The sequence below is a fragment of the Ixodes scapularis genome, unplaced genomic scaffold (genome assembly GCF_016920785.2).
Source record: "Ixodes scapularis isolate PalLabHiFi unplaced genomic scaffold, ASM1692078v2 PGA_scaffold2__306_contigs__length_199485367, whole genome shotgun sequence".
Taxonomy (NCBI): domain Eukaryota; kingdom Metazoa; phylum Arthropoda; class Arachnida; order Ixodida; family Ixodidae; genus Ixodes; species Ixodes scapularis.
This window is the reverse complement of record NW_024609857.1, coordinates 43,560,298-43,585,139: the sequence shown is the minus strand read 5'-3', so window position 1 is coordinate 43,585,139 and position 24,842 is coordinate 43,560,298. Positions and strand designations below refer to the sequence as shown.

Genomic DNA, 24,842 nt, shown 5'->3' with positions numbered 1-24,842 from the left:
CAAGAAGCCATGAGTACGCGCATCAATAACAGCACAGTGTGTTATGCTAACAAGGTCGGTTTTCCTCAACATATTACGTATCATAAATGTCGGTGACTTATACTTAAAAAAAAAAAAAGATTGTGAGTTTATTTTTTTGCAGAACAATAGAACGATCCCTGTGAATGACCAAGCTCAAAATAGGCTTAGGTCTGAGCAATACGATATGTACAAGGACCATGAGCAAGTGAAACATCGTACTGATTATTCCAGCGCACATAGCATTTTTAATATCGTTTATAAGATTTGTTATTCGTTAGGATATTTCTATTGTTCGCGGTGGTTTGGTTGTCTTCCTGTTCTTCAGGAAAATAAACTCGCAGTCCTTTTTTTACTTTTTTCTTCTTTTTATTTTGACACTGTGAAAGGACGACGGTTAAAAGAATAGGTCTTAGAACAATTCCTGATTACCAGCTGGAGATCTGTTGATAGTTTAGAAAGCGAAGCTTTAGAAATCGCGAACAGATGTAAATTTCTCAACATATGTAGGTAAAAAGAAACGTTTATTTAATGTATTCTTGCATAATCAGGCAACCTTTCCGCACGAACCACGGTTCCACTGAATCAAGAAATGGTCCAGAGAGAGGGCTCTTAAATGTGTCGTATGAATGCTTAGAAATAGGGAAATAAGCTTGTCTTGAAGTGGCGCCGGGTGGCTCCCCTGCGGACGGATCATTTTTCCAGTGCGGTACGCTTGGCATAGTCGCTGACAGTATGAGTAACGCAGGGTGTGGCTTGTTACCTTCATGCTTGTTGCTCCGCGATTGGTTCTTCAGCTTTCTGGTAGGCAAATGTCACCCTTTATTGGCTGCGGAGTGGTAATACGAGGCACGGGATTTGCCACGTCCTGAGTTTCCTAAACTGTCAGTAAATATAATGCCGAACGTTTTCTTTTATCTTTTTCAACAGAAGAGTCCTTTGGCACAAAAGCTCAGCCCTGCCTAAAATGACTAAATTCGCCACCGTTTTCTTTTTTTTTTTTTTTTTAGGAGATACTATGTCAACCCCTCTCCTGCCGAAGGTGTCCGATGGGTCACGGTCGAGATTCAACTATGGGTCGGCAGAGTTTTCACATCATCGGGAGAACAACTCAGTTCCCGAACACTCCGAAGATAGGCCGCAGAACAGTCCGGAAGAGGCGGAAAAGTCTCCCAAGCGATCGTCTGTCTGCGAGAAGCTAAGGGGCTCAGTCTGGGGCCTGCCTTACGTCTATCAGACATTTTGGGTCGCAGCGATCACCTCTCTACTTGCCCCTTTTTTTCCAGCTCTCGTAAGTGTACACAAAGCGAGGTCGAAATTCTAACTTCATAAATTCACGGGAAGTGCAGCGCGTCCCAAAAAAATGTTTACGCACCAAAATGGCCCGTAAACTTCAGCGACTGGCGTATCAAGCTGTAACTTTTTTCAAAGCCGACTGCTAGTCGCCCAATTAACAAACTAGAACTACAATTATCTACTCCAAATAGAACTATTATGATAATTCAAGAACTAATTTTCCACTGGAGGAGCGGCCGCTGTTGGAAGGAGTTCGAACAACGGCCATGTTTGCCCAGCTTATTCAGAGATGGGGACCCATGTCGGCAAGCCACGGAGTGGGCGCAGGGTGACAAACCTCGCACAGAACTCTCTTTCAAGCGCGCATTTCAGTTCGTTTTTCGGATATCCACGAAAATGCAAGCTGATAATTCAGTTATTAGCTCGCGTTCTCAGAACGGCGAGCGTCGAAGCAAAAGATTGTGATAAATAAAGAAGCTGAATGATTTTTACAGATCACTTACCCTTATTATCACTTGCTTTCTACATCTGCTTTTGCTGTTTGATTTGTCTCATGAGAGAGAGAGAATAAACTTTTTAACTTTTTTTTACGTATTTTCGCCGGCTTTGGTGACTGCAAGCGCCCGCCCTGATGCCTGCGCTCACCTGCACTTGTGTGAGCAGCGGTGGCGCCATCTTTGAATAAGCTGGGCCAGCATAGCCGTCGTTCGGTCTCCCTCCGACAGCTGCCGCTTCACCATTGAAAATTCAGTTTTTGATTTATTATTTTGGTAATCTTGGGAGTAGAGGAGTTGAAAATTGTATATGTTAATTCAACCAGAAAAAGGCATATCTGAGAAAAGGTAAGGAGTGGTACTTCAATTTTTATGATTTTTATGGGCCATTTTGCTTTGTAAATGTTTTGGGGGACAGGCTGTATATGCGGTGGCCATCATTGAAAAAAAATATTATAATATTTCTTTAAACATAACACTTTGAATTTGAAACAAATCTTCGGAGTATAATGTTATGGATCGGCCAGCGTACGTCAGGGGGCACGAGTGTGACCCGATTTTTGAAAAAAAGCTAATTAAGTGAAAGTCGCTCTTTTTTTTTCATTTACACCGTTTAACGTGGTACATAAAATCATAGATTTGTACAAGTTCGGCCCCTGTTATTCCGATATTTGCAGCTAAGTAACGTCCACCTCGCGGTACTCACTTAAATCAACATCTTGAAACCAAGCCACATAAGACAGATCCAATGCCCGCACCGAAGAAAGCCAGCAGCCGGTTCGTGAAAGGACGGCGAGTAGTCCGAGTCACCTAATGGACCTTTTCCACATACCGACGGCACCAGGCGGTGAATGCACGAACTAAAAATCGAGGAGGTGACCTACCTGTGATACCATCCGATGATGGGAGCTACGCTACCAGTTTCTTCGCTCTCTGAGCTGCGGCGCGTGCCCAACTTAGCTTTACAGAGGGGCATCCGTGGCGTCCTCGTAAACGTCGCGTTTTTCTTACCGTCCACTTTCTTTTTTTGTGTAACACAATTATATATATGTTGCAATTACGTGTTCTACTCGCTGATCCACAGCCTCCTTCCGAATTTCCTCGATTTTTCGTGCCGACTTCCGCCGCTTCGCGTCGGGCGCTCGCGCGTGAGCAGAACGCTTCTTGAAAAAGGTCCATTGCCGCGAGGGCGCGTCTTGCTCCGCTATCAATTTGGACTGGTTGCTTACGGCGGGTTTATTCTCTGTTTACTTTCGGTAGGACGACCTATAACATATAGCCTTAAATCTCTACCGACTAATGCTAAGCAGTGTTTCCATTGTAAAAGGTAACTGCAAATGCCTATTTTGATGACGGATAACAAATCTTTGAATGAAATGTGGCACCAAGGATCAATAATCAAAATATTATTTTTATAAAAATAAGCAATTATAGCCACCGGCACATAAAAAGAAAACCTGGAGCGGATCTTACTACATCCAGATTTCTTGCATCGTAATTTGTTCTTCTGCCGCATCTTCATTGGTTGCAGAGAGATAATAAAGTACTCGAGACCCACCGCGCTCTGCGTTTTTTTACACTGTCAGGGACTATGCAGAGCCCAAGTTCGTCTGCTTCTTGCGCAGGGGTTGTGGTGACGTCAGAACGCCGAGCTCTGATTGGCTCCGATTCAAAAGATAGTGGGTAGACCTGAAGGCAGCTAGCATTGGGGTCTACCCACTATCCTTCCAACCAGAGCCAATGGGAGCTCGGCGTACTGACGTCATCGCAACCCCTGTGCAAGAACCAGACAAGCTTGCGCTCCGCATTGCTTGCTATCTATCGCGTTACACTCGTTCCTTGACGTCTCGCACAGTCATCTACATCAACAAGAAGCAAAAATTTACTTATATTGAGTGCTCTTTTTATAGCGTATCAAATTACATCTTTGAAATCACTTCCTTTTTTTTAGAACAGGTGGGGATTTCTGACTTCAATCCCCTGTTTACATGGCCTTGTTTAGTATTTCTGTCCCTGAAACAAGTACATACTAAACACGAATCGTGTTGCGCTGGCCGTGAGTGTTTAGCGCAGCGGCAGAACACTACCGACTGGCGAAGCGAAGCCTAAGTGATAAGTTAATCAGGGTTTAATACCGAGTGAATTATATTTATCTGTCCAAAAATTATTTTGTTGACAGGCGGCCTTAAGAGGAAACAACACTTGGTTGTTCGGTACCACGTTGTCGGTATTCAATGCCTTGATGCTGCCAGGGAGCTTTCTGGCCGAAATTCTGGTATGTCGTTTTTTTGTATTCTCTAATAACGAAATATTTGCTCGTAGCGGGTAAGCATTCTCGTCATGTCACGAGGCACGAAAGACACTAAATAGAGTCGTTGTCACACGCCGTAGGCTCTCAGCCGTGCGTTCTTTTAACATCATCTATATTTGCAGAGCTCAAAGTTGCAGAGTAATCAAAAGAAGAAAAAAACTTTATTACCTAAATTTATATTATTGTGGTTCTCATTTAGATACAGCTCATAGTTTCTGAAATATTATGGGACGAACGAGCGGCGATGCGTGATCGGCCTGATAGTTGAAGACACGGAAGTCCAGTAGAAAGAGTGATGGAGCAGACGTTAGTATTATGATGCTGCAGCGCGTCTCCGACTGGTGTGTTTACCGCATCCAGAAAAGTAGTCCCTCGATTTCCGCTTGATGACGTCATACAAGTTTCGTGCATTCGCCGACCTCGATCCTGGCGGTGTTATAGCAGCGGTGATGAATGTAGCAGACGCCTGCTTTGCTGAAACTTGCTCTACTGCCGCGGAGAGTTGACGGAAACAAAGCAGACGCGGGAGAGAACGCCGCGACGACAGCGACACTTGCTTCCACTCGCCCTTTTTGCCAGCATTTCAGCGATCAACACCAGGATCGCGACACCCGACAGCATGACACGACGCGTCTCCCGAGAGACATTTTGTTGCCACATCGGGAGCCCTTGCAATGAACAAACGGGAAAAGCGGTAAACACACCAATCGAAGAAGCGTCCCAGCTGCGGTACAAAGTATCTTCACTTCTCTATATAACAAATCTCGTACCGCTGACGTCTTTTTTTTTTTCAACGTCACTGCTGGGATTACGCTTATTATAATTTGTCTCATCCAACGATGAACTAAAGGCCAAAGCCACGGTCCGCCAGGTCCACTCACGTTCCACGCTATACAATGACACGCTTAACATTGATTAGGGGTGGACGAATAATGCTCGAATTCAAAAATGCTGCATCATTTCTATAGCTTCGACGCTGCAAAGAGCCTATATGTCGTGGCTTTCTTTGCAATGTAAAATTGTTGAGCCACTCAGTGCTCTTCGATTCGAACCCCTGTCCACCCGTCCCCTCATCAGTGATCCGAGACGCGGGCACCGATACGTGCATCGATGCGAAATACCACACAATTTTAAAGTGGCCAGTGATTGTAACTGGCGGTTCGTAGCTTTTGCCTTTAGTCGATCGTAGGGCGAGACGAGGTATAGCAAAAATGAGAGCATCGTGAAATTGAAGACACATATCTAAAGGTTATCGGGCACATAATTCAAGATCGCAGTGCATCACACAAACATGTATCCAAACGCACGTGTGGGACGTGAACCCTCCAATGTCGCCAGAATGGTTTTAATTAGGTACAGCGAATCCCGCCTTAAATAAAAATTCATCCTTGTGAAAGTCTTTCTTCCACCCTTCTCTAACTTAAGTACTCAAAACATTGCGCCGAAAGGCATCCGAGATCTAGAGACGCTCTGTATTACGCCATCTGTGGCTCCACACTCTAGATGTACGCCTTAAGCTTCGATGTGCGACGGATACTTTTGATTAAAGGTTATGAATGATTTCCGCTTCTTCGGTTTGTTTATATTGATTCGCGTAGAATGTGAGTAAGAAATATATAATGCGCAGAATTAATTCTAGACATATATTGCCAGAAAGCACAAACACGTGCATCAAAACAATGTTGTTGTTCTTCTTTTTATCTACCATGCTTACGCTATGTCATTGTGTTCCAGGTAACCAAAAAATCACTCAAGTTTGCCTATATGATAGCAGTAACAGGTCTTACAATCTACGCTCTTCTTTGTGGGTGAGTTTAGACGCAAGACACTATGAGATATCTACTCACCACATTCATTTAATCATGGCTGCTGCAGAGGCATGTTAAGGTGCAGCCTATTAGCCTTGTTTTGGGGGAGCAGACGATTCACTGTCCTGCCTACCTTGTAATAAAGTGACCGAATATAGTAGATTATATTTCGTAAATTCATCAGCCAGTGAAATGTTATATGGAGGGTGTCTCACTAGAGGCAGAAGAATTAAAAAACGCCGCTTGAAATAAAGAAACATCCTTCGTGGTAACGTAGATGTCCGCGACGGACGTCAAGTAGAGAGTGGAAAGTGAAGTTTCGCTAATAAACAATCTAAAATCCACCCTAACAATTTTAAATGTTAGGAGGGATCAGGGTGTAAGATAAACAGGTGGGGAAACGGCCCATAGAAGTCTACCGCAGCGCCGTGACCGGATTGTGTACTCGTCTGCTTGCGGGTACCCCCGACTTGCGACAGATGGCGCTGCGGTGAGAGGAAAAAAACAGAAACAAATCGGAATCGGATTTGCATAGAATTCTTTGGGAGAGTGCGCAAAACAAACCGAGAGCACGACAGTCTTCCATTGAAAATCCACGAGAAATTATCTCCGTCAGTTTAGCCGGTCGCCCACCTAGAGTGAGAGCTCGCGGTGCTCCACATAGATGGCGCCACAGAAAAAGAGAAACCCGAGGGGGACACAATCCGGTCGCTCATTTGGCTCTCGTTTCCCCACCTGTCTATCTTACACCCTGGGGGGGATTTTCTCTGTCAGATCGGGTTGCGATGACGCCCCGCTCTCGCTGTGAAGGCTGACGTCGCTAACGGGTTGGTCTTCCGCCGCTGCTTTGCAGGTAGTATTATTACCCCAGTATATTCACGACTTAAATTGACAAAACGTGGATCAGAGTTTATTTATATAATTTCTACAAACAGCCATGATATACCTTGACCATAGGTATATAAGAATGTATACCTTGACTAGCGCGCTCTAATACGCTAGCCATGGTATACATTTTGATATACCTATGGTCAAGGTATATCATCGCAGTTCGTAGAACTTATATAACTGAATTCTGATCCACGTCTTGAAAAATTAAGTCGTGAAGAAACTGGTGTAATAATGGCACATGCAAAGCAGCGGCGGAAGACCAACCCGGTAGCGACGTCAGTCTTCACAGCGAGAGCGGGGGCATCATCGCAACCCGATCTGACAGAGGTGCGTCACTAATGGTCCTGTGATCGCAAAGAGGCACGCCCCGCTCTGCTCTTTCCTCCAGCGCGGAGATTTTTCGCTCTTCTCTTTCTTTTGTTTCGGTATGGCGGACTATCTAGACAGTCGATATTCGCCAGAGAATAGCGCGGAGCAGAATTTACTTTTCTTAAACCCAACAACGTGTACTCTGAATGTCTAGAACTGCAACGCACTGCTTGTGTATGGTTTGCTGCATATTTCCGAAGTGCTAGATGCGGCATCCTATTACTACTCAGAGGTGATGTCGAAACAAACCCTGGTCCCACGACCAAGACGCAAGAAGAACTACTTAATAAGTATTTTTGTTTTCGTTCTTTTTAATATCATCCAAACTCTGCAGGCAGGCAAAAGAGATATCCTTCGAGAAGTTTCATGAATTAACAGTAAATCAGCGCGACACTGAGACATTGGTGAATAATCTGGCAACACACGTTAATCATTTGGAAAAAGAACTTCCAACTATGAAAACGGTAGCCGTCACCAAAAGTCTGGTATCGGATCCACAGATAGCGTCCGCTGCAATTGAGATATCGGAGCTCAGAGCGCGCGGTGACGACGCGGAGAGCAGAGAGTGCGGGTCTAGTCTCCTCTTTTTTCGGCTTTCGCGATGCCGAGATAGAAAATTCGGCGCAATCGGAAAACGCTGGCGAATACGTGTGTCTTGAGATATTATGAATTCAACTCTTAGAGTCACCCATCGAAAGGGCACACCACCTTGGTATGTAAAATCATCAAAAGAATCTCCCAATAGTCGCGAGATTGTTTTCCTATAAAGCTGAGGAGTCTGTGCTTTCGATAGCCTACAAGATCAAGGAATGCATGTTTTTGTTAGAGAAGACTGCATTCCGTCGGTGCGTTTTGCTCAGCAGAGACTTCTACTGTTTACAAAACCTCAACTTAATTAAAGCTTTGACAGACTACTTATTAGCAAAAAAATGTTACACATACTCGCCTAGCAAAGACTCGGCTAGCGAATTTAACTCTCATGGGCCCGATCCGAAGTCACTGGGTCTTAACACAGGAACCTCAAACCACGCACCAGCTGTTCAGCTTAATACTTAAAATATTAATAACGCCGGAATTTCCAACCAAGCTTCAAATACCTCATAACGTTCAGAGAATAGTGTTAGGACCAATATAGTACCAGGTCTGAATAATTTTTTTTTTTATTTTTACTAATATTAGAAGCGTAATGCCTAAGCGCACTGTCGTTCATTGCGGACTCCTCTAGTGCGGACATTGTAAGTCTTAAAGAGACCTGGTTGTCGAGTAAAATACATTGTAGAAAAATTTAACCCTATCAGAAACATTTTAATCTATACCATCATGACAGGAAGGAAAGGAACGGTGGCGGTGTGTTGATTGCAGTAGCAGATAATACACATTCCTTTCACATCAACATCGCTCCTGAATTTGAAGTACCATGGGTCGGTCTTCACTTAAAAAAAAAAAAAAAAAAAAAAAAACTACATTTAGGGGCGTGTTACCGTCCTCCCGCTGCAAGTGCAACTTTTATCTCAAAGATTCATGATGCGATAAACACTGTCATCGTTTGATTTGCTAGTGCACCACTAATTTTGTTACTTGATTTAATCTAGCCTTTCATAGACTGAATTGATGTGCCTACTTTGCTCGCCATTTTTCTTCAGAGTGCAGCGAATTGGTTAAAATATGTTTCGTTTTCAATTTGTGGCAAATGGTAACGCAACCTCCGCGTATTACCATATCTACCTCCTTTCTGGCGGACCATATATTAAGATCATCCGCCGAACTTATCTCTTCATTTACGCAAATGCCTGACCTTAGTGACCATTTTCTATTTCATTTTTATTAAATATTCCTAAATGCTATAAGTCAAAGGAAACTAAAAAAAGTAATGGTTATGCGAGGGCTGACTTTGATGTTAGCAATAGTAATCTGAACCTCTTTCTCGATGACTACATGCAATGCCTTGAGGAGCGTTCAGTGGAAAATAACGGGTGCTTATTTACAGAATAGGTAGCATCAAGTATAACTGCTCATGTGCCCTTTCACACCGTATCATCATCACCTGAATCACTATGGTATATCGTAACATTGAGAAGATTGGCAAATAAAAAGAAACGAATATATAATGCTGTTAAGCTCTAAAGCAACGAACAGCGCTGGGCAGGGCATCATCTTGCTCCTGGGGCATATAAAAAAAGCAGCTGATGATACGAAAGTCACTTCTTTTTATGTTGGGTTGCCATCAATGTTAATAAATAATTTCTGTCAATTTTAGAAACTTATTAAACCTACTTCATGTTACGATGTAAAGGTCAAGGACAATGACGGAGTAGATGTGCCGGGTAATCGGTTCCCTTTTGTACTCAATGATCTGCTCGTTCGATTTTTTTGAATACTCGTTACATCTTCCTGTCCGATGCTTCAAGTCTGGGAAGTTCCCAAATGCATTTTGTTATTATAGACTGTGAAGGTATAGTCTAAATTATTGAAAGCATTAAAAAAATCAATTGCAGCAGGGATAGGTAAAATTAGTGTCAAGTTTATTTTTTTAATATACAAAAGTGTATTTCAGCATTATATTATCTAAAATATTCACCCAATCACTCAAACAAAAGGTATTACCATGCAGTGTTGTACGGAACGGCGTCCCTGGAACGTGTTCCTTTTAGGAGGAACGAAGGAACGCCGCCGTTCTATTTTGCATCGGCGGAACTGGAACGGGAACGCGTTACATTTTTACTGGAACGGAAAAAGGAACGGCGTTCCTTTTTTTTTTGTCCAGTGGGGTAATTTGTATTTTATTTCTAAGAGAGAAATTCTAAAATATAAAAACAATATCATTACAAAGTGCAGGATCTCGCTACCTTTTTGGTTACTTATCCTATGGTTTATTTTGTGTTGTCCTCACTTGGTAACAGTCGGGTGAAGGACAGCTAGTAGACATTTGTATATTTTTTCAATGCCCGAGCCTGCGGTATAAAAAGTAAAACTTGTAGTCGAAGGAAAAAACACAAAGTGAGGGAAACCTGAAACTATGCTATTTTCTTTCTTTCCACGAATAATCATACATCCAGAAATATAAGGCCGACTACAGCCATCACTGAACTTTCCCAAAAAGACCTACAGTTACAACAAAAGTGCAGGTTACCTGACATCAAACGCATCCTTGCATCCCGAATATTGGTCACTAAAAATAAACACAAAAATTAATTTTTGTTTCTTTTCCTCTCGTCCTCCACCTTTAAACTGAACAAAGAATCCAACCTTGACGAAGGACTTGTAGTTTTCAAGACTGACCTTCCAAAAGCCCTACTCTCTTCATCACTTGCTCGTCTTACAGACAGCAACATCGAGAAGCAACAGTTGTTATGTTCGAACAAGGGTATTTATTAGATTAAAACGTATAAGGTTGTTGTAAAACGCTCGTTCAATGCGAAGTAACAGTACATTTGGCTCGTCTGAACCGCCCACCTATGGTTGAAAGCTGAGATTTGTAAAGGTAAATATATCAATTAATGAAACCCTGTTTCCGCTTGTCTTCTTCTTCTGGTGTCCTTCCATCACTGCATTCAAATTCGTATGTTGCCATTTGATGGGAGAGATAAAAAAAGAAGACGCTGCTTGATCTAACAAAATATGGTAATCAGTAGAATACAAATGTAACATAAATCAAACTATACGTTTCATATTTTTTAATTGTAACAGGAACGAGTTCCTTTTCCACATATGGAACTTTTAACGGGAACGCGTTCCGAAAATCGCAAGGAACGAGGAACGAGGAACGAGCCTTCGTTCCTTTTTTGAGGAACGTGTACAACAATGCTACCAAGAGACTGGAAAATGGGAAAGGTGACTTCCCTGCACAAAGCTGGCAATAAACATAATCCTTCAACTTTTCGTCCCATCTCTTTAACGAGTTTTCTGTGCGAACGTCCTGAGCACGTGATTTCTTATAATATTGTTAATAGTTTGGACTCAAATATATATATATATATATATATATATATATTTTTTTTTTTTTTTTTTTAATTCAGCCCGGCATGTTATCCGAAGGTTTTATTTTTGCGAAACTCGACTTCTAACATTTCCTCATGACCTTCATGTCACACTCGACCAAGGTTCTAGGACTGACTACATACTCGTTGACTTCTCAAAAGCGTTCGAAAAGGTTTCTCACGTTTTTCCTTTACATAAGCTCCATTACCTAAACATTGGTATTAATGTAGTCGGTTGGATAAAATCGCTTCTAACAAACTAATGTCAGTTTGTACATGTGAACGGAACCAGCTCTTCATCCTCTCGTGTTAACTCCGGTGTCTCACAACGTTCCGCTCTTGGTTTACTGCGATTTCTCATATATAATCACGACATACCTATGCGTATATCTTCCTCTATTAGCTTGTATGCTGACGACTGTGTTATTTATTTTAAAACATCTTTAACGATTAACATCTCTGCCCTTCAAACTGATATTAGTAAAGTAACCCACTGGTGCACAGAATGGCTTATGGAACTTAATATTCCTAAATGTAGGTCTATTAGAGTGTCTCGTCAAAATAACGTTTGCCCTCCTTACTACATTAAACATTCTTCCCTCCCTTCTGTTTCCTCCTATAAATACCTCGGTGTTCATATTTTCAATGACTTTTCCTAGAATCACCGTGTTGAATATGCCACAAACAATGCTAATCGCTTAATTGGTTATCCTATAAGAAAGGTTTTAGTCACTCCTGATTATTTAAAGCCAATTATGTATAAAATTCTATTCCGTACTAAACTTGAATATACAACCTCTATCTGGGACCTTGGAATCACCCTTGCGTCTGCTTTTGAATCAATTAAAAATCTTTCTGCTTGTTTTATCCTTTCAAACTATCACCGCTCAACCATGTGTCACTCCAATTAAAGAATATTTTATTGTCTAGCTTCTCTTCTCGCAGAAGAAATATATCATTTATGTTTATTTCACAAGACTTATCACTAAACCCGGCACTCGGTTGAACGCTATTTTTAGAGTCATCTTTCATATCATCATCCATAGATCACCAACAAAAAATGGTCATCTGCCATTGTAGCACCTCTATTTCCAAGGCTTCGTTTATTCCAAAGACACCCATTGATTGGAACCGCCTTTCCACATCAACTGTTACAACAACTGACGGCGCTGATTTTAAAAGCGCAATTACAATTTTTATTAATAGTGTACCTTAATGATGTTTGTAATTTTTGTATTTACGTGTTCCTTGCCTTCTTTAAGTATATTGATGTATGCTTTCCTTGTTAGCGTTATATTCTTGTATTTTTCAATAACTAACCTACTCCTCTCTGTACTGCCCTCGGCTCCTGGGAGTAAAAAATAATGAAATTAAATCAAACGTCTATGTAATAATCTGATGACGGGAAAAAATTCTAATTTGAATGAGGCACTCAAGGTCAATTGTTGATAACTTGACTAGTAGTTCTAAGCAATTATTTCGGAAATGATCACGTTATACTCTCTACTTGATGCCTACCACGGTCCATAAATGCGCTAGTAAGCAATATTCACGCGTCTGTACATTTCTGCAAAGCACCGGGCCTTTCGTATGCCCTGAATACATTTATTCAAAGCGCACACACTTTTCGCGTGTCCTGAATTCCGTACGATATTTGGTTGACTTTTCACCCATGTATTCCAGCCTCGACGTGTGGTATGCTAATTACGTCCTGCACAGAGGGAGCTTGTCTATAAAATCATTTTTTTTACGCGCTTCGTCGTACATTGAAGATACTCCATAAAGTATGCATTTGATTGTATTCTGCAATTATCTTCTTCAATATATTTTGGTTTGCTAGGGCTATGTATTGGATCGACGAAGAGAATAGTTTTGTAGGAGTCGCCATCTTCAACGCAGCCTTTGGCGGAACAGCCATGGCAATCTTCCTTGTCTCAATCATCACTGTCTTTACCTCAGACAGCAACGGAGGACTCTGGATGGTGAGCCCGTCAATGTTGATAATAAACCTCGCGTAATACCATAGTTCATAGATTACCTGGTCTATAAATAGTTTGGTCACGCAGTAGCCAAGATTTCTCTATGAAAACATTTAAGCACCCGAGGTGCGCTGCTAACTTTGTGAGTTAAGAGATTGGATCACTTTGAGGACCTAACGGATAGACGTAGCTTCGGAGAGGCCGCCGGGGAGAAAGTTGCTGGATGAGTTTGCTCTTTCACAAGATAACAAGGACGGGTCAAAATGATGGACGCTTTAAAACGCCAACTATACTTGCACACTAGGGGTCATATTTGTTTTCCGAATAATTGAAACACCACGTAGGAAGTGATACACCTGCTTTATAAATATTATCAAAAATGTTCATCAAGATTGTTTGCAACTTGCTCGTTTATTTTTACTTTTTTTGTACTCCTATTTGCATCAGCGCCGCTTTTGGTGATAAACGTTATTAGGGAGCAGACTTGCACACTTTACTCAAAAAAGTAATCTATTACAGTTTCAATTACTTTATCTGAAAAATATTCAATTAGATGACTTTATTACTCGAGACGAAAAGTAATTGGCATTACTTAAAAAAGCAACCGTTACTTTTGCTATTATTTCATATTTTCGAAGCGACAAAGCTTTCTGTAGGTTTGAAAACAGGTCCTCTCGTGCAGTCTATTATAGACTTCGAATCATCTAATTACTACCTACTTTTGTTATTAATCTATAAATTTTGGTAAACCAGATCCCTGTTGAAAGTTTGGTAGTAGGATTCCGTGGTCGAAATCTTGTATGAGCAAAGCACGCTGTTAGAAGATGTAGGGAAAAAAGGTAACGGTTACAAGTAGCTTTCGTACTTCCAAAACTAATCAGATTACTGCTGTTATTACTTCCTAATAAATGAATTAAAATGATTACAAAATTACCCCAAAAGTAATTGATTACACTTAATTTGATTACTTGTAGTAAGTACCGTTAAAATCTGCTATGGCGTCAACCGACGAAGTTTCCACATCTGCACCTAGTTTTTTTAAGGACTGTAGTGATACGAAAAGCGCCCTCTACAGACTCTGCTTGCGCCGAAAGAAATTCTGGATACTGACTGCATAACGCCGACTGAAGTCACCACACAGCTGTAGGCTCACAGAATCGACAGCCCCCTCCCCCATTGCCCGACGCCACAAAGGCAGTCATTCGTCCGTTCACGTCACATGACTTTTGTTTACGGCTGCCAGCGGCTCGTGGTGGCCGCCATTTTGCTTCTTAGAGCCGCACTGGCATTGTCTAGAACGATTATAGTTATGAAAGGCGACCGTTGAACAGTAGATATAATCTTCGGTGATATTTTTTTTTTCTCTTTTGGAAGTTGAGTTAGCAAGCAGGATAACGGAACGCAGTTATTTCATATTTCGTCAGGTACTTTAGCGAAAGCTAGCATCAACTAGAAACATCTATCGCACGCATAATTATGATTGAAGAGTCAGTAGTCTAAAGCACAGATTATTTAGTGGTGCTAGTTCCAACGATCAACGCAGATGAAAGAGCGAAAGCAGTGGATCTTTTGAGTATCACGTAGTAAATGCTGCAGTAACAAGGAGAAGCTTAGAGGAAATTACATGCTTCGTTGCGGGCTTCACGACTGCCCTTTCGGGATTTTTGCAACTAATATATTGGTCGCAAGGTTCCATGGCCATTCCGGCATCATTTAATTCCTCCTGTTCTGATAGAACTACCCCATCCCGAAAATGGGCAAGCGTTTATAGAAGCGATTGCTCCAGTTGACAAGGTTTCAAAATCCATCCTCAATGGGTTACAATTATTTGACCTGGTTCCTCTATAGCTTCTACTTGAATGTGTGGCAGTCATGAAGGGTATGCAGTGGCGGTAGTCTGGTTTTTTTTTTATTAACTACAAGATTTTATTGAAAAAGAGTTCTTGCGACAGTCGGACGTGCTGTCAGAAAACACAGTCAACATTGCTCATACAGAGTGCACTGAATACGCTGAGTAAATGGGTAAAGACATATCGCGCTCGAGCTGTCCTAATTATTTTAAATTTCCATTCTCAATAACTTTCTTCCTCGCACTGGTGAAAAGACAAACTTCAGTCATATCACCGTAGATCTAATCATCAGCAAATAGAGTCGTTTTTGCGATTGTATTTGCTTAACGTGTTTCGACGATGTGCGAATATCTTCTTAGGGCATAAAAGAGAATGTCTCGGGTATTGGAGGTCTGCTTGGCCAAGTCGGCGGGGGATTCTTTATTGATGTAAGTAATAAAATAATAAAAACGTTTTCATAAGTATTCATTTTAGTAAAAATGTCTGGCTATACCTCAAACATTCTGACACCATTCCTTGCTTTCACAGCACTGGAAATACCCAACGCCGTTCTTCGCGTTCGCCATTGCTCTTGTATTAGTCATTCCATTCATCACAGTGCCTCACCCAGAATCATTGGAAAAAAGGGAGGAGTCCCGAGGCAGAGTTGACGAAATTAAGGAAGAGTTCAATCAAGGTAAGATAATCACTCTTCCACTGTTTACATTCATTTACAATAGCATATTGAGAATCTTGAAAACGTATAAATTGAGCCTGCCCATTCATTCAGGCATCATGCGTTTCTACAAGATCATTAACCAATATACCGCCCTATTGCATATGAATTTTATTGCAAACAATCGATTGACTTGTATGCATTTAAGGACCTGTAGAATACAAATGTGGATCACTACAATCTTTTTTGGACCCTAGCGTTTAAGCATTGTGAGCACAGAAATGCATGGCTTGCGGTTTACTTCAGAACGATTACTTCTTCGTTTAATCATGCTGCCGTCGCTTTCATGTTTTCCTTCTTTTTTTGCCTTAAGTAGCTTTTAGTAGAGCTATAAGAATGTTAAATTCAGGTCAGATGGTATTGTTAAGACTTTAAGCTCCTACTCGCGGATTCTAGGAAAACATTTTAATATGAGAGAGCTAGTGTCATCAGTGCAGAATGTATCTGTATATTTTGTTTTGTTTAGCAGGAGACATCGGGTCAAACGACACGCATTCCCATCTTCACCTGAGTCAGCCTAAAAATTGTTACAAATTGCTCTTGGACCCCATGTTCCTCGTGAACATCGGACATATTCTAATGTCCTCGTGTGTCACCGCCTACAATGACACCACCCTGCAGCCTTACCTTGTTCAAGTACGAAAACTAATTTGGCGCATGTGATATTAATAATCTAAAATGGTCTAAAGAGTTTGTTCATGTGAAAGACACTCATTTTTCATGCACCAATTTTCTCCAACCTGTTTCACGATTCAGTTCAACTTATCCAATACCGAAGTTGGTGCCGTGTTTACTGTCAAGTCCTGTGGACTGTCATTTGGGCCACTCATTGCCGGAATGCTCACAGTTTATAAGGTAACTGTCTTCTACGTTAACAAGTTTGTGAAGTCGCTAAAAAAAATATTTTGAATATCCATACCCCTAAGAGCATAAACAGTTAAGGTGGAGATGCTTGACAACGAACGTTCGTTCTGCTTCTCGGGTAACGTGCGCTAGCACTACTTTTAATAAATGTCGTTACCCAAAACCTCGGGAAGATCTTTAAAATGAAATCTCAAACATTGCTGGGGGAGCCCGTCACCCATTCTTAACTCCACTCACTGGTCTTAAATAAGAAAAGTGCTTTTGTATATAATTATGTTTATTTATACAAAAATATAAAGCACATAGTACACCGGACAAAGGAAATCTGCAAATTAGATTTCACAGGTTTAGTCATTGTGAGGTTGGCCTTTCATTATGTCGATAATTTCACGTTGTAGATGATAAATGTACTCGGTAAGTGCGACTGCTGCCTAGCTGTTCACACAGAAAATAAAGAGTATATTCTTACACGCCTTGTCACATTTAATACATCCTGAAATCACTTCGACGTACAACGCACTGGCGCTGAACCCACGGTATTAACTTTCGCGAGTGGCTTAATAACCGAGTTATAAGACTTATTAAAATTGCTGATGTACGTCTGACTGAATAAAAAAAACTAATCGGGCTTTCTTTGTTTTACTGCAAAACCTCACGGTTTTCTGTATTTATTTTTTGTAGTGTTTGCTAGGTACATTAGCTGTGTAATATGCAGTATCGCACCGTCATCAAGCCTCTCGTAAAAGTTGGGGCCGTTATGTCGACGTCACTGCTCTGTTCGTCGAACTAAAGTTTTGGCGTGTATTGTATGTGACAAGTAGTAATAAACGACCACATGCCGGTACGATGCTTATCAAAATCGACATAAAGCTAACATAAAGGTTAGACTCTCAGGCCTCTATAGCCGATGAAACTACACGGCTGGAAACGTATTCTACTCTGCTGGTGTGCTTGAGGCGTATGTCAGGGTCCTAGGAAGAGAACGACGATGTGCGTCCTGATGGCATTTGGACTAGTTACAGCCTCTGGCGTAAACACCATGGTCACTCATTTACAAACTTCGATTTGTAACAGTAATAAACTTTTTTTTTATCGGTTGAGCTGATCCGGCGTACTGTGAAAGCGAGAATCTCGTAAAACGTACAACTGCATATTTCTTTATAAGGGATTTTGTTCTTCATTTGCAGATGGAAAAGATTTATATTTTGTTTGGCAATGGGCTAATTGTCATAGCTTTACTTATTGTAGGTCCTGCTCCATTTCTGCCATTCCAACCGTAAGTGCAATTAACAAAAAAAAAAACGTCACACTCATTGTTATCTTTAGCGGACGTATGTGGTCGGCTGTCTAGATGCAGCTTGACTTACGAAACAGACCTCATCTCACACTATGTAATAGACCCTTTGCCAAAGTCCGCGCCGTCTAGTGGCCACTGGCTGCGCCTAATATCTGGGTCCATTGTTTTCCAAGGACAGCGTTATTTTTTTTTTCATAAAGAGTGTCCAAAAATTTTAAAAAAGCTATTCTTCTACGATGCTCTAGAGTTCGTATATTGTTGGTTTCCATCTACAAGGAAGGCGATTTAGTATTTTAAAATTTTCATGAAGCTCAGAACACGTCTTTGAAGTCATTCCAATGTTTTAGAACTAGATTTTGTATGAGGGTGCCAAGTCATACTAACATATTCTAGTTTAGGTCTAACCAGTGAATTGTAAGCCACAGGCAATAGGATTCGAATCCAATCTCATATATGCTTCTTGCCCAAAAAATTGCGACCACTAATGCTGCCTAATGAACAGCTAAAAGGGTCTATTCTCGGAGTCATCTTGACATGGGTAAACTTAGAAACATTTGTAACTCAATACGATTTCCTTTAATATCCAGTCAATTCTCTCAAATCTGCGTCATTTCCTATGTTAGTCTGGCTCTTGAATGTAAAGGAGGCAGTATGTTTTATGGATTTTTTTTTCTTTTTTTTTCAGAAACCTCACCCTCATCTACATTGGTCAGCTGCTGATAGGGTTTGGGTGTTCTGCTCTGAACGTCTGCTCTATTACACATGCGCTTAGATATGTCAAGTAAGCCTCGCTATCCAATTTCCTTTGGGAGGGCGTAACAAAATCGACCTATATTTCTGTTAAAAAAAAAATCTTAGCCGTCTCTCACAGATAAAACTCGCCAAAAAGCACGAAATGCTTTCATCGAAGAGGTTTCAGTCATTAAAGATGCCGCTGGCTACGCCGCTATAGACGGAACAACCCTATAAATAAACTTCGCAACTGTAGGCAACTCTTCGGCCGCAGTGCGTTTTTTTTTTATAGACATTTTTGAAACGCTTTTTTTTAACGCCGAGTTTTTGAGGTGATTACAGTAAGAAAGTCATTTTATGTTTTCAAATCAGCGGTTCTCAATATACTCAAAGGTATATGACGTGCAGATGCACGTCAGATACCTTAAGCACGGAAGGGCTCAAAATGCGAAGTTGTTTTCCTTACAACCCCCCCCCCCCCCCCCCCCACCCCCACCCCGTATATCTCTCTTATCCCCAGAGCAGTCGGTGAGCCTATCTCTGCAATCAATGGAAAGTGCTCGGTGGAGTTCGAGGACAATAAGAAAGAACAAAAAAAAAAAAATGTTTCGAGCTACGAAAAAAAAATGAAATTGTGTTAAAACACTGAGCCTAAAACGGGAATCGCGCTGCTCATACGTCATACAAGACGCAGCAGACACTGTCTGGGGCCTGTCCGCAAAGAATTCTATCATCATGTCTGCAGCCAACCCCGTGCCTTCTCTGTGATGCACGAGCAGTCTGACTCCGACTTAACGCGTCCTTAACATAGGGCTCACAGACCCACCTCAGAGTTCCCCTTAAGTCTAATCGTTTTTATTTATTTTTTTTAATATTTTATGGCCTCATCTTCTTCGGAGCTCCGTTCCTTAAATGTCAGTGACAGACTCTTTCGATGGCTCTGTGGAAAAATAAAAAAGAAAGGGGCAATTTTAGAAGTGCAAGAACCTCCTGTTTCCGTCGCGATGTAAAGTGTGGTTTGCCAGAGGCCCCTGTACAGATGATTGTGTAGTATATTTCTTGTAATAAGAGTCTATTTAGGCAACGCGGTAGGAGCTAAGAATTTTAATTGTGCACTGGAAACAATATGACAATTAATTAACTTCAAAATTCACGTTGTTTGAAATTGACTTTTTACTCGTGCTGGCTGGCAGCGCGAGCAATATTTATTTTGTTTGAAATTTATATGTTACATGTGCCCGTTGGCGACATGATGAGCCTGCCTTCTTTTTTCGCGAGTAAAAATACGCATTATTTCAGTAATGGCCATCCTGGAAAAAGGGGATTTACGTAAAACAATTTCTTGGATATATACAGGAAACATGGCGACTCCTCTCTTCGTGACCGTTTAACGGCATCCTGTTACCTCACAGCGTGCCAACCAAGCACAAACAATATTACTGCTGTGGCTCGATAATTTTGTTTCTCCATCTCTGAATTTCTTTTTTTTTCTTTTTTTTTTTTGTAATAGCTTCAGAATTTAAAAGATTTAAACCCCGATTGCCTGTGAACTCTGCTATGCTAACAAGGAGGCCTGGACCAACTCTGTTTGTCTAGGCCTCCTCTGTGTCTAAGTATCTGGTGGTCGAAAGGGTGAGACGGGGGTGATGGTATGTCGCGCGATCCTAACGCGTTGGGATTTGAGGCACGTTCGAGCCCAGCCACGGACATCCAGATTCATACTGGGCCAGAAGAAACGAGCGGTGATCATGCAGTTTCTGGGCTGCTCGGATACCGGGATGGCTCTTGTTATGTAGGGGGTCGAACAAGGCACGACAAAACGCTGGTGGCACGAATATTCGACACACTCCAGTCGACATCTCGCAGGTCACTGTTACCGTTGAGAGAAGTAGGGGAACGTCGGCGAGCTTTAGTTATCCAGGAGAGATACGAAAGGAGTGCAGTTCGGGATCATCTCCTAGAGCAGTTGAACTTGCTGGAGCCTCCATGTCGACTGTCTGTTGTGGCGATGAAATAGTACCGACGTGGGATAGCGGGTTAGCAACTGTGTTGTTCTTGCCGCTGTCATAAGGGAGATCGACGGTAAACTCCGATATGAAGCAATGGCGCCTGATCTGATGCTCGGTGTAGTCACTGTGGTTTCAATGAAAGGCGAATGTCAAGGGCTTATGATTGGTGAGAACAGGGAAGTCCCAGCCCTTAAGGAAGTGACGAAAGTTCTTGATTAACATAAGCACTGCCAGAAGTTCGCACGCAAAAGTATTCTATTTTTGATCCGGTTGCTTAAGTTGTAAAAAAATGATTCCGAGGGGCTGCCAGCCAGAGATTTTTTGCCAAAAACCTGCACCAACAGCGACACTCGATGCATCGGTGACAGGTCGTACCTCTGCGTCTGGAACAGGTAGAATCAGCATCGCCACGTCAGCAAACGCCTTCTTCGCTAAAAATAAAACCCAAAAAAAAAACAGACGTTCAATATTTGTTCTACTCAAGAGATGCAAATGGTTGTTTGTCGGTGGTAAGCAGATCAGTCTGGTGGCTTGATCAGTTCAGCACATCTCGGTTTGAAACGACAAGAGAAATTGTTTGTCCTATGTCCCTCTTGTTCCCCTTCTCCAGGGTTTACTTTCGTCATTCTTGTCCAGCTCGCTTGCACCTTTGCATTTAATTGCATTATAATTAGAAATTCCTACTTTACATAAATGATATTACAGCAATTCTGAGATCTTCCGAGCTTATCATGTACACAAATAATAGGAATGTTTTTTGTTTTTTTTGCGTCTTTTAAACCATTGCTAGAATTGACGACTAATCTTGCTGACCTAGCCGCATGACTAAAAAAAGTAATTAAACACTAGAAAACAAAGTATATAATATTCGTCCCAATAAACTAAAGCAATATTACAACACACTTGTGCATTTCAAAAATGTAATTATAGAACGACTGAGAGTGCAGAAATTCCTGAGTGTCTGGTTTAACCAGGAGCTCAACTGGAACTCATGTTAAAATGCTAAGCTCAAAGCTCTCTTAGGCAGAAGATGGGAAATTTTATACCAACATTGATAAAAAATACATATATTATTATCTTTTTAATTCTAAACTATTGTATATTAGAGTGGGCAACGACATCTTCCATGAACTACAACACGTCGCAGAAAACAATGCTGTGCTTATTTGAAAGCTACAAGGGTAAAACACAGAGCCTCCTCAATTATCAGCCATTTCGTCGTTTACCCTGAGACTGGGTTTTTTTTAGAAGAGCAGAAGTAACCGAAAAAACAGACAGGTCTCAAACTCAGCTACAAGTTTATTTCAACAACCTCCTCTTATATAGTTCGTTCTCGTCGTCATCAACCAATCACATACGACTTGTCCTCTGCACCGTGACTTTACAGGTTCCACTCTATTACAAAAGAAGCGGACACTCACCACGTTTCCAAGTGAAAAGGTTCTAGCAGAAGATATGCCTCACAAAGACTTCAAGCAACTCTTTTGTATCCTCACAATAAACAGGACAACAGCCCACAACGACATCCTACTCAAAACCGGTCACCTCCAAAATTATAGAAAACAGACAATACCCTCCAATACACACCACAGACAATACACACCACACAATACACACAACAGACAAACCACACGCAAAAGGAACCTCATACACCACGCCTACGCTACACGGCACCGACTTTTCCCTATGCGCCTTCTGACAGCCCCTCTGAACCGTTTCAAAAGGTGTCAATCTATCTAACCTCAAATTCGTGCTGAATACGAGAATACGACATCCACGCCATATTTTTCTGCACATGCTCTAAGGAAAAGTCGGCGCCGTGTAGCGTTGGCGTGGTGTATGAGGTTCCTTTGGCGTGTGGTTTTAAGTACGTAGGCCAAACCTCTCGGTGTTTGAACGATCGTTTAACAGAACACAAAAAGAATGTTAAAAATAATGCAGCAAATTCGGAGTTGGCTAAGCATCTGGAGGAGTGTCGAAACTGCACAACGGATTGGTCTGGAACGGATGTAGTTGTTAAGGAAAGCAACGATGTTAAAAGGGTGGTGATAGAAACAATTAGGATTAGATCGTTGAGAAATTGTATTAGTCAACCTTCCATGCAAATAGGGAACCGCTGCAAGCAATTTTTACAGTTTTAAGTGTTTTTTATTTTTTTTTTAGTCATTCTGAAAGGCTTCTTTGGTGTGTATTGTCTGTGGTGAGTATTGGAGGGTATTGTCTGCTTTCTATAATTTTGGAGGTGACCGGTCTTGAGTAGGATGTTGTTGTGGGCTGTTGTCCTGTTTATTCTGAGGACACAAAAGAGTTGCTTGAAATCTTTGTAAGGCATATCTTCTGCGAGAACATTTTCACTTGGAAACGTGGGGAGTGTCCGCTTCTTTTGTGATAGAGTGGAACCTGTAAAGTCACGGTGCAGATGACAAGTCGTATGTGATTGGTTGATGACGACGAGAACGAACTATATAAGAGGAGGTTGTTGAAATAAACTTGTAGCTGAGTTTGAGACCTGTCTGTTTTTTCTGTTACTTCTGCTCTTCTAAAAAAAAACCAGTCTCAGGGTAAACGACGAAATGGTTGACTTCCACCAAGTAGCCTGTGCTTTGACTCTTTTCTCAATTATCAGCTTTTTAAAACAAACGTTCATATTGAAGACTAATTAGATTTATGATTACGAGTTACTACAACTTATTCACAGCAAAATACTTTACGATAGAAATACATGCACAGTAACATGCAGGTACATGTCGCGTTGGGCCCCGGCTCGTGCCAACGACGCTAGACAGTGTCACGCTCAGAAGACCAACCAAAAAGCCTCCCCTTTTATTCGTCTTTCTTCCATATATCCACCTAGGCGCCCGACCACAGGCCGCGACCTTTCTCGAACATCGCGTCGTTAGTGGATCCGATCAGGCTTTGAACTCTAAGCGGCGCATCCGCCCATTGGCTGGCACGAAACGCAGTGAGACTGGAGGCGGCCGCGGCAGGTCGGTAACACGAAACACCGTGACGCCGCTTTTCCCTATCTTTTTTTTTTTTCGTCTTTTGATACACAACGACAGCAAAGTGTGTTGCCATGCACTCGCGTCGCTCAATTACAGGACAAAAGAAAGTGACAGGACATTCTACAATCGACAACGCCTAGTTTCTACAACCGAAAAAGCGCAAATATTAGACGAAGGACGAGTAAGAGGAATGTACACGACAAGCGCTAAAGTCAAAAGTCCAATTTGGGGGTTTTACGTGCCCAACCTACGACGGGCGTCTGGCACGCCCCAGCGGAGGACTGGGGATTAATTTGGACCACCTGGGGATCTTTTGACGTGCAACAGAAAGCTCGGTTACACGGCGCCTTCTCCGCAATAAGCCTCCGCCATATTGCGGGCACCTCGGTCGGGGTTCGAACCCGCCACCTGGCGATCCGTAGGCAGGCGCTCTCGCCTCGGAGCCACCGAGGCGGCTACGACAAGCGTTGACTTACCACTGAACTTTTATTAGGAAGAAACATGAAAACCTCGAACGAGGGTTTCATGTTTCTTCCTAATAAACATTCAGTTGTTAGTCAGCTCTTGTCATGTACATTCCTCTCAAGGTCAGCCATAGAATTAAAAAGTGCCTAGCAAACACCAGGTTGCAGTGTTGTCTTCCTCTCCTAGGAAGCTGGAAAAGTTGTGGGGCAGAATTGACCGGGGGGGGGGGGGGGGGGGGGGTTGTGAAAAGAAACATATTGTCACGGGTGGTGACCAAAAGAAAACAGGAAATAAACAAGAAGAAATAAACGTTTAATGTGGCGTTGTGCCACATTAAACTTGTGCCAAAAGTAAAAGAGTACAAAAGATAATAATAGAGCGTCGCGGGCGAAGTCGGCGTGGCAGCAGAGTCGAACGCTGGGGCGAGACTGACTGCTGATCAGCACGCGGAGTCCCTTATGTACGCGCGTTGGGTTCTGGAACAAGCGGCCTAGATTGTTCGGCGACTGGAACATTCAGAACTCGATCTGACGAGAATGTTCTCGAACTCCCGAGAACGCAATGAAAGAACAAATAAAAGAGCATTCCACTGAGTGGAATCGAACCCAGACTTTCTGCACGACAGTCAAGCACGGTAACCACTCGGCCACGCGCGCGGTGGCTCGCTGACGAGCGTGGCATTACTCCCCCCTTTAAAAAGGCATCGTCTCGATGCCACGTAAAAGGCAAAAAAACAGAGCGAAACAAACAAAAAAATGGGAA

The 24,842-nt window shown here is 42.0% G+C and overlaps 1 protein-coding gene across 1 annotated transcript in view; it reads left to right on the top strand.

Moving 5' to 3' along the window:
• The first annotated feature begins 1,032 nt into the window (after positions 1-1,032).
• The window catches only part of LOC8025859, a 39,075-nt gene continuing 15,265 nt past the window's right edge, over positions 1,033-24,842 (top strand). Inside the window, exons 1-10 of the mRNA XM_002399520.5 lie at positions 1,033-1,309; positions 3,988-4,083; positions 5,854-5,927; positions 13,005-13,146; positions 15,353-15,421; positions 15,522-15,669; positions 16,178-16,344; positions 16,465-16,563; positions 17,760-17,848; positions 18,555-18,650. Coding sequence (XP_002399562.5) covers positions 1,037-1,309; positions 3,988-4,083; positions 5,854-5,927; positions 13,005-13,146; positions 15,353-15,421; positions 15,522-15,669; positions 16,178-16,344; positions 16,465-16,563; positions 17,760-17,848; positions 18,555-18,650 — 1,253 coding nt within the window. The 5' untranslated portion in view covers positions 1,033-1,036. The remainder of the gene's footprint in view (positions 1,310-3,987; positions 4,084-5,853; positions 5,928-13,004; positions 13,147-15,352; positions 15,422-15,521; positions 15,670-16,177; positions 16,345-16,464; positions 16,564-17,759; positions 17,849-18,554; positions 18,651-24,842) is intronic.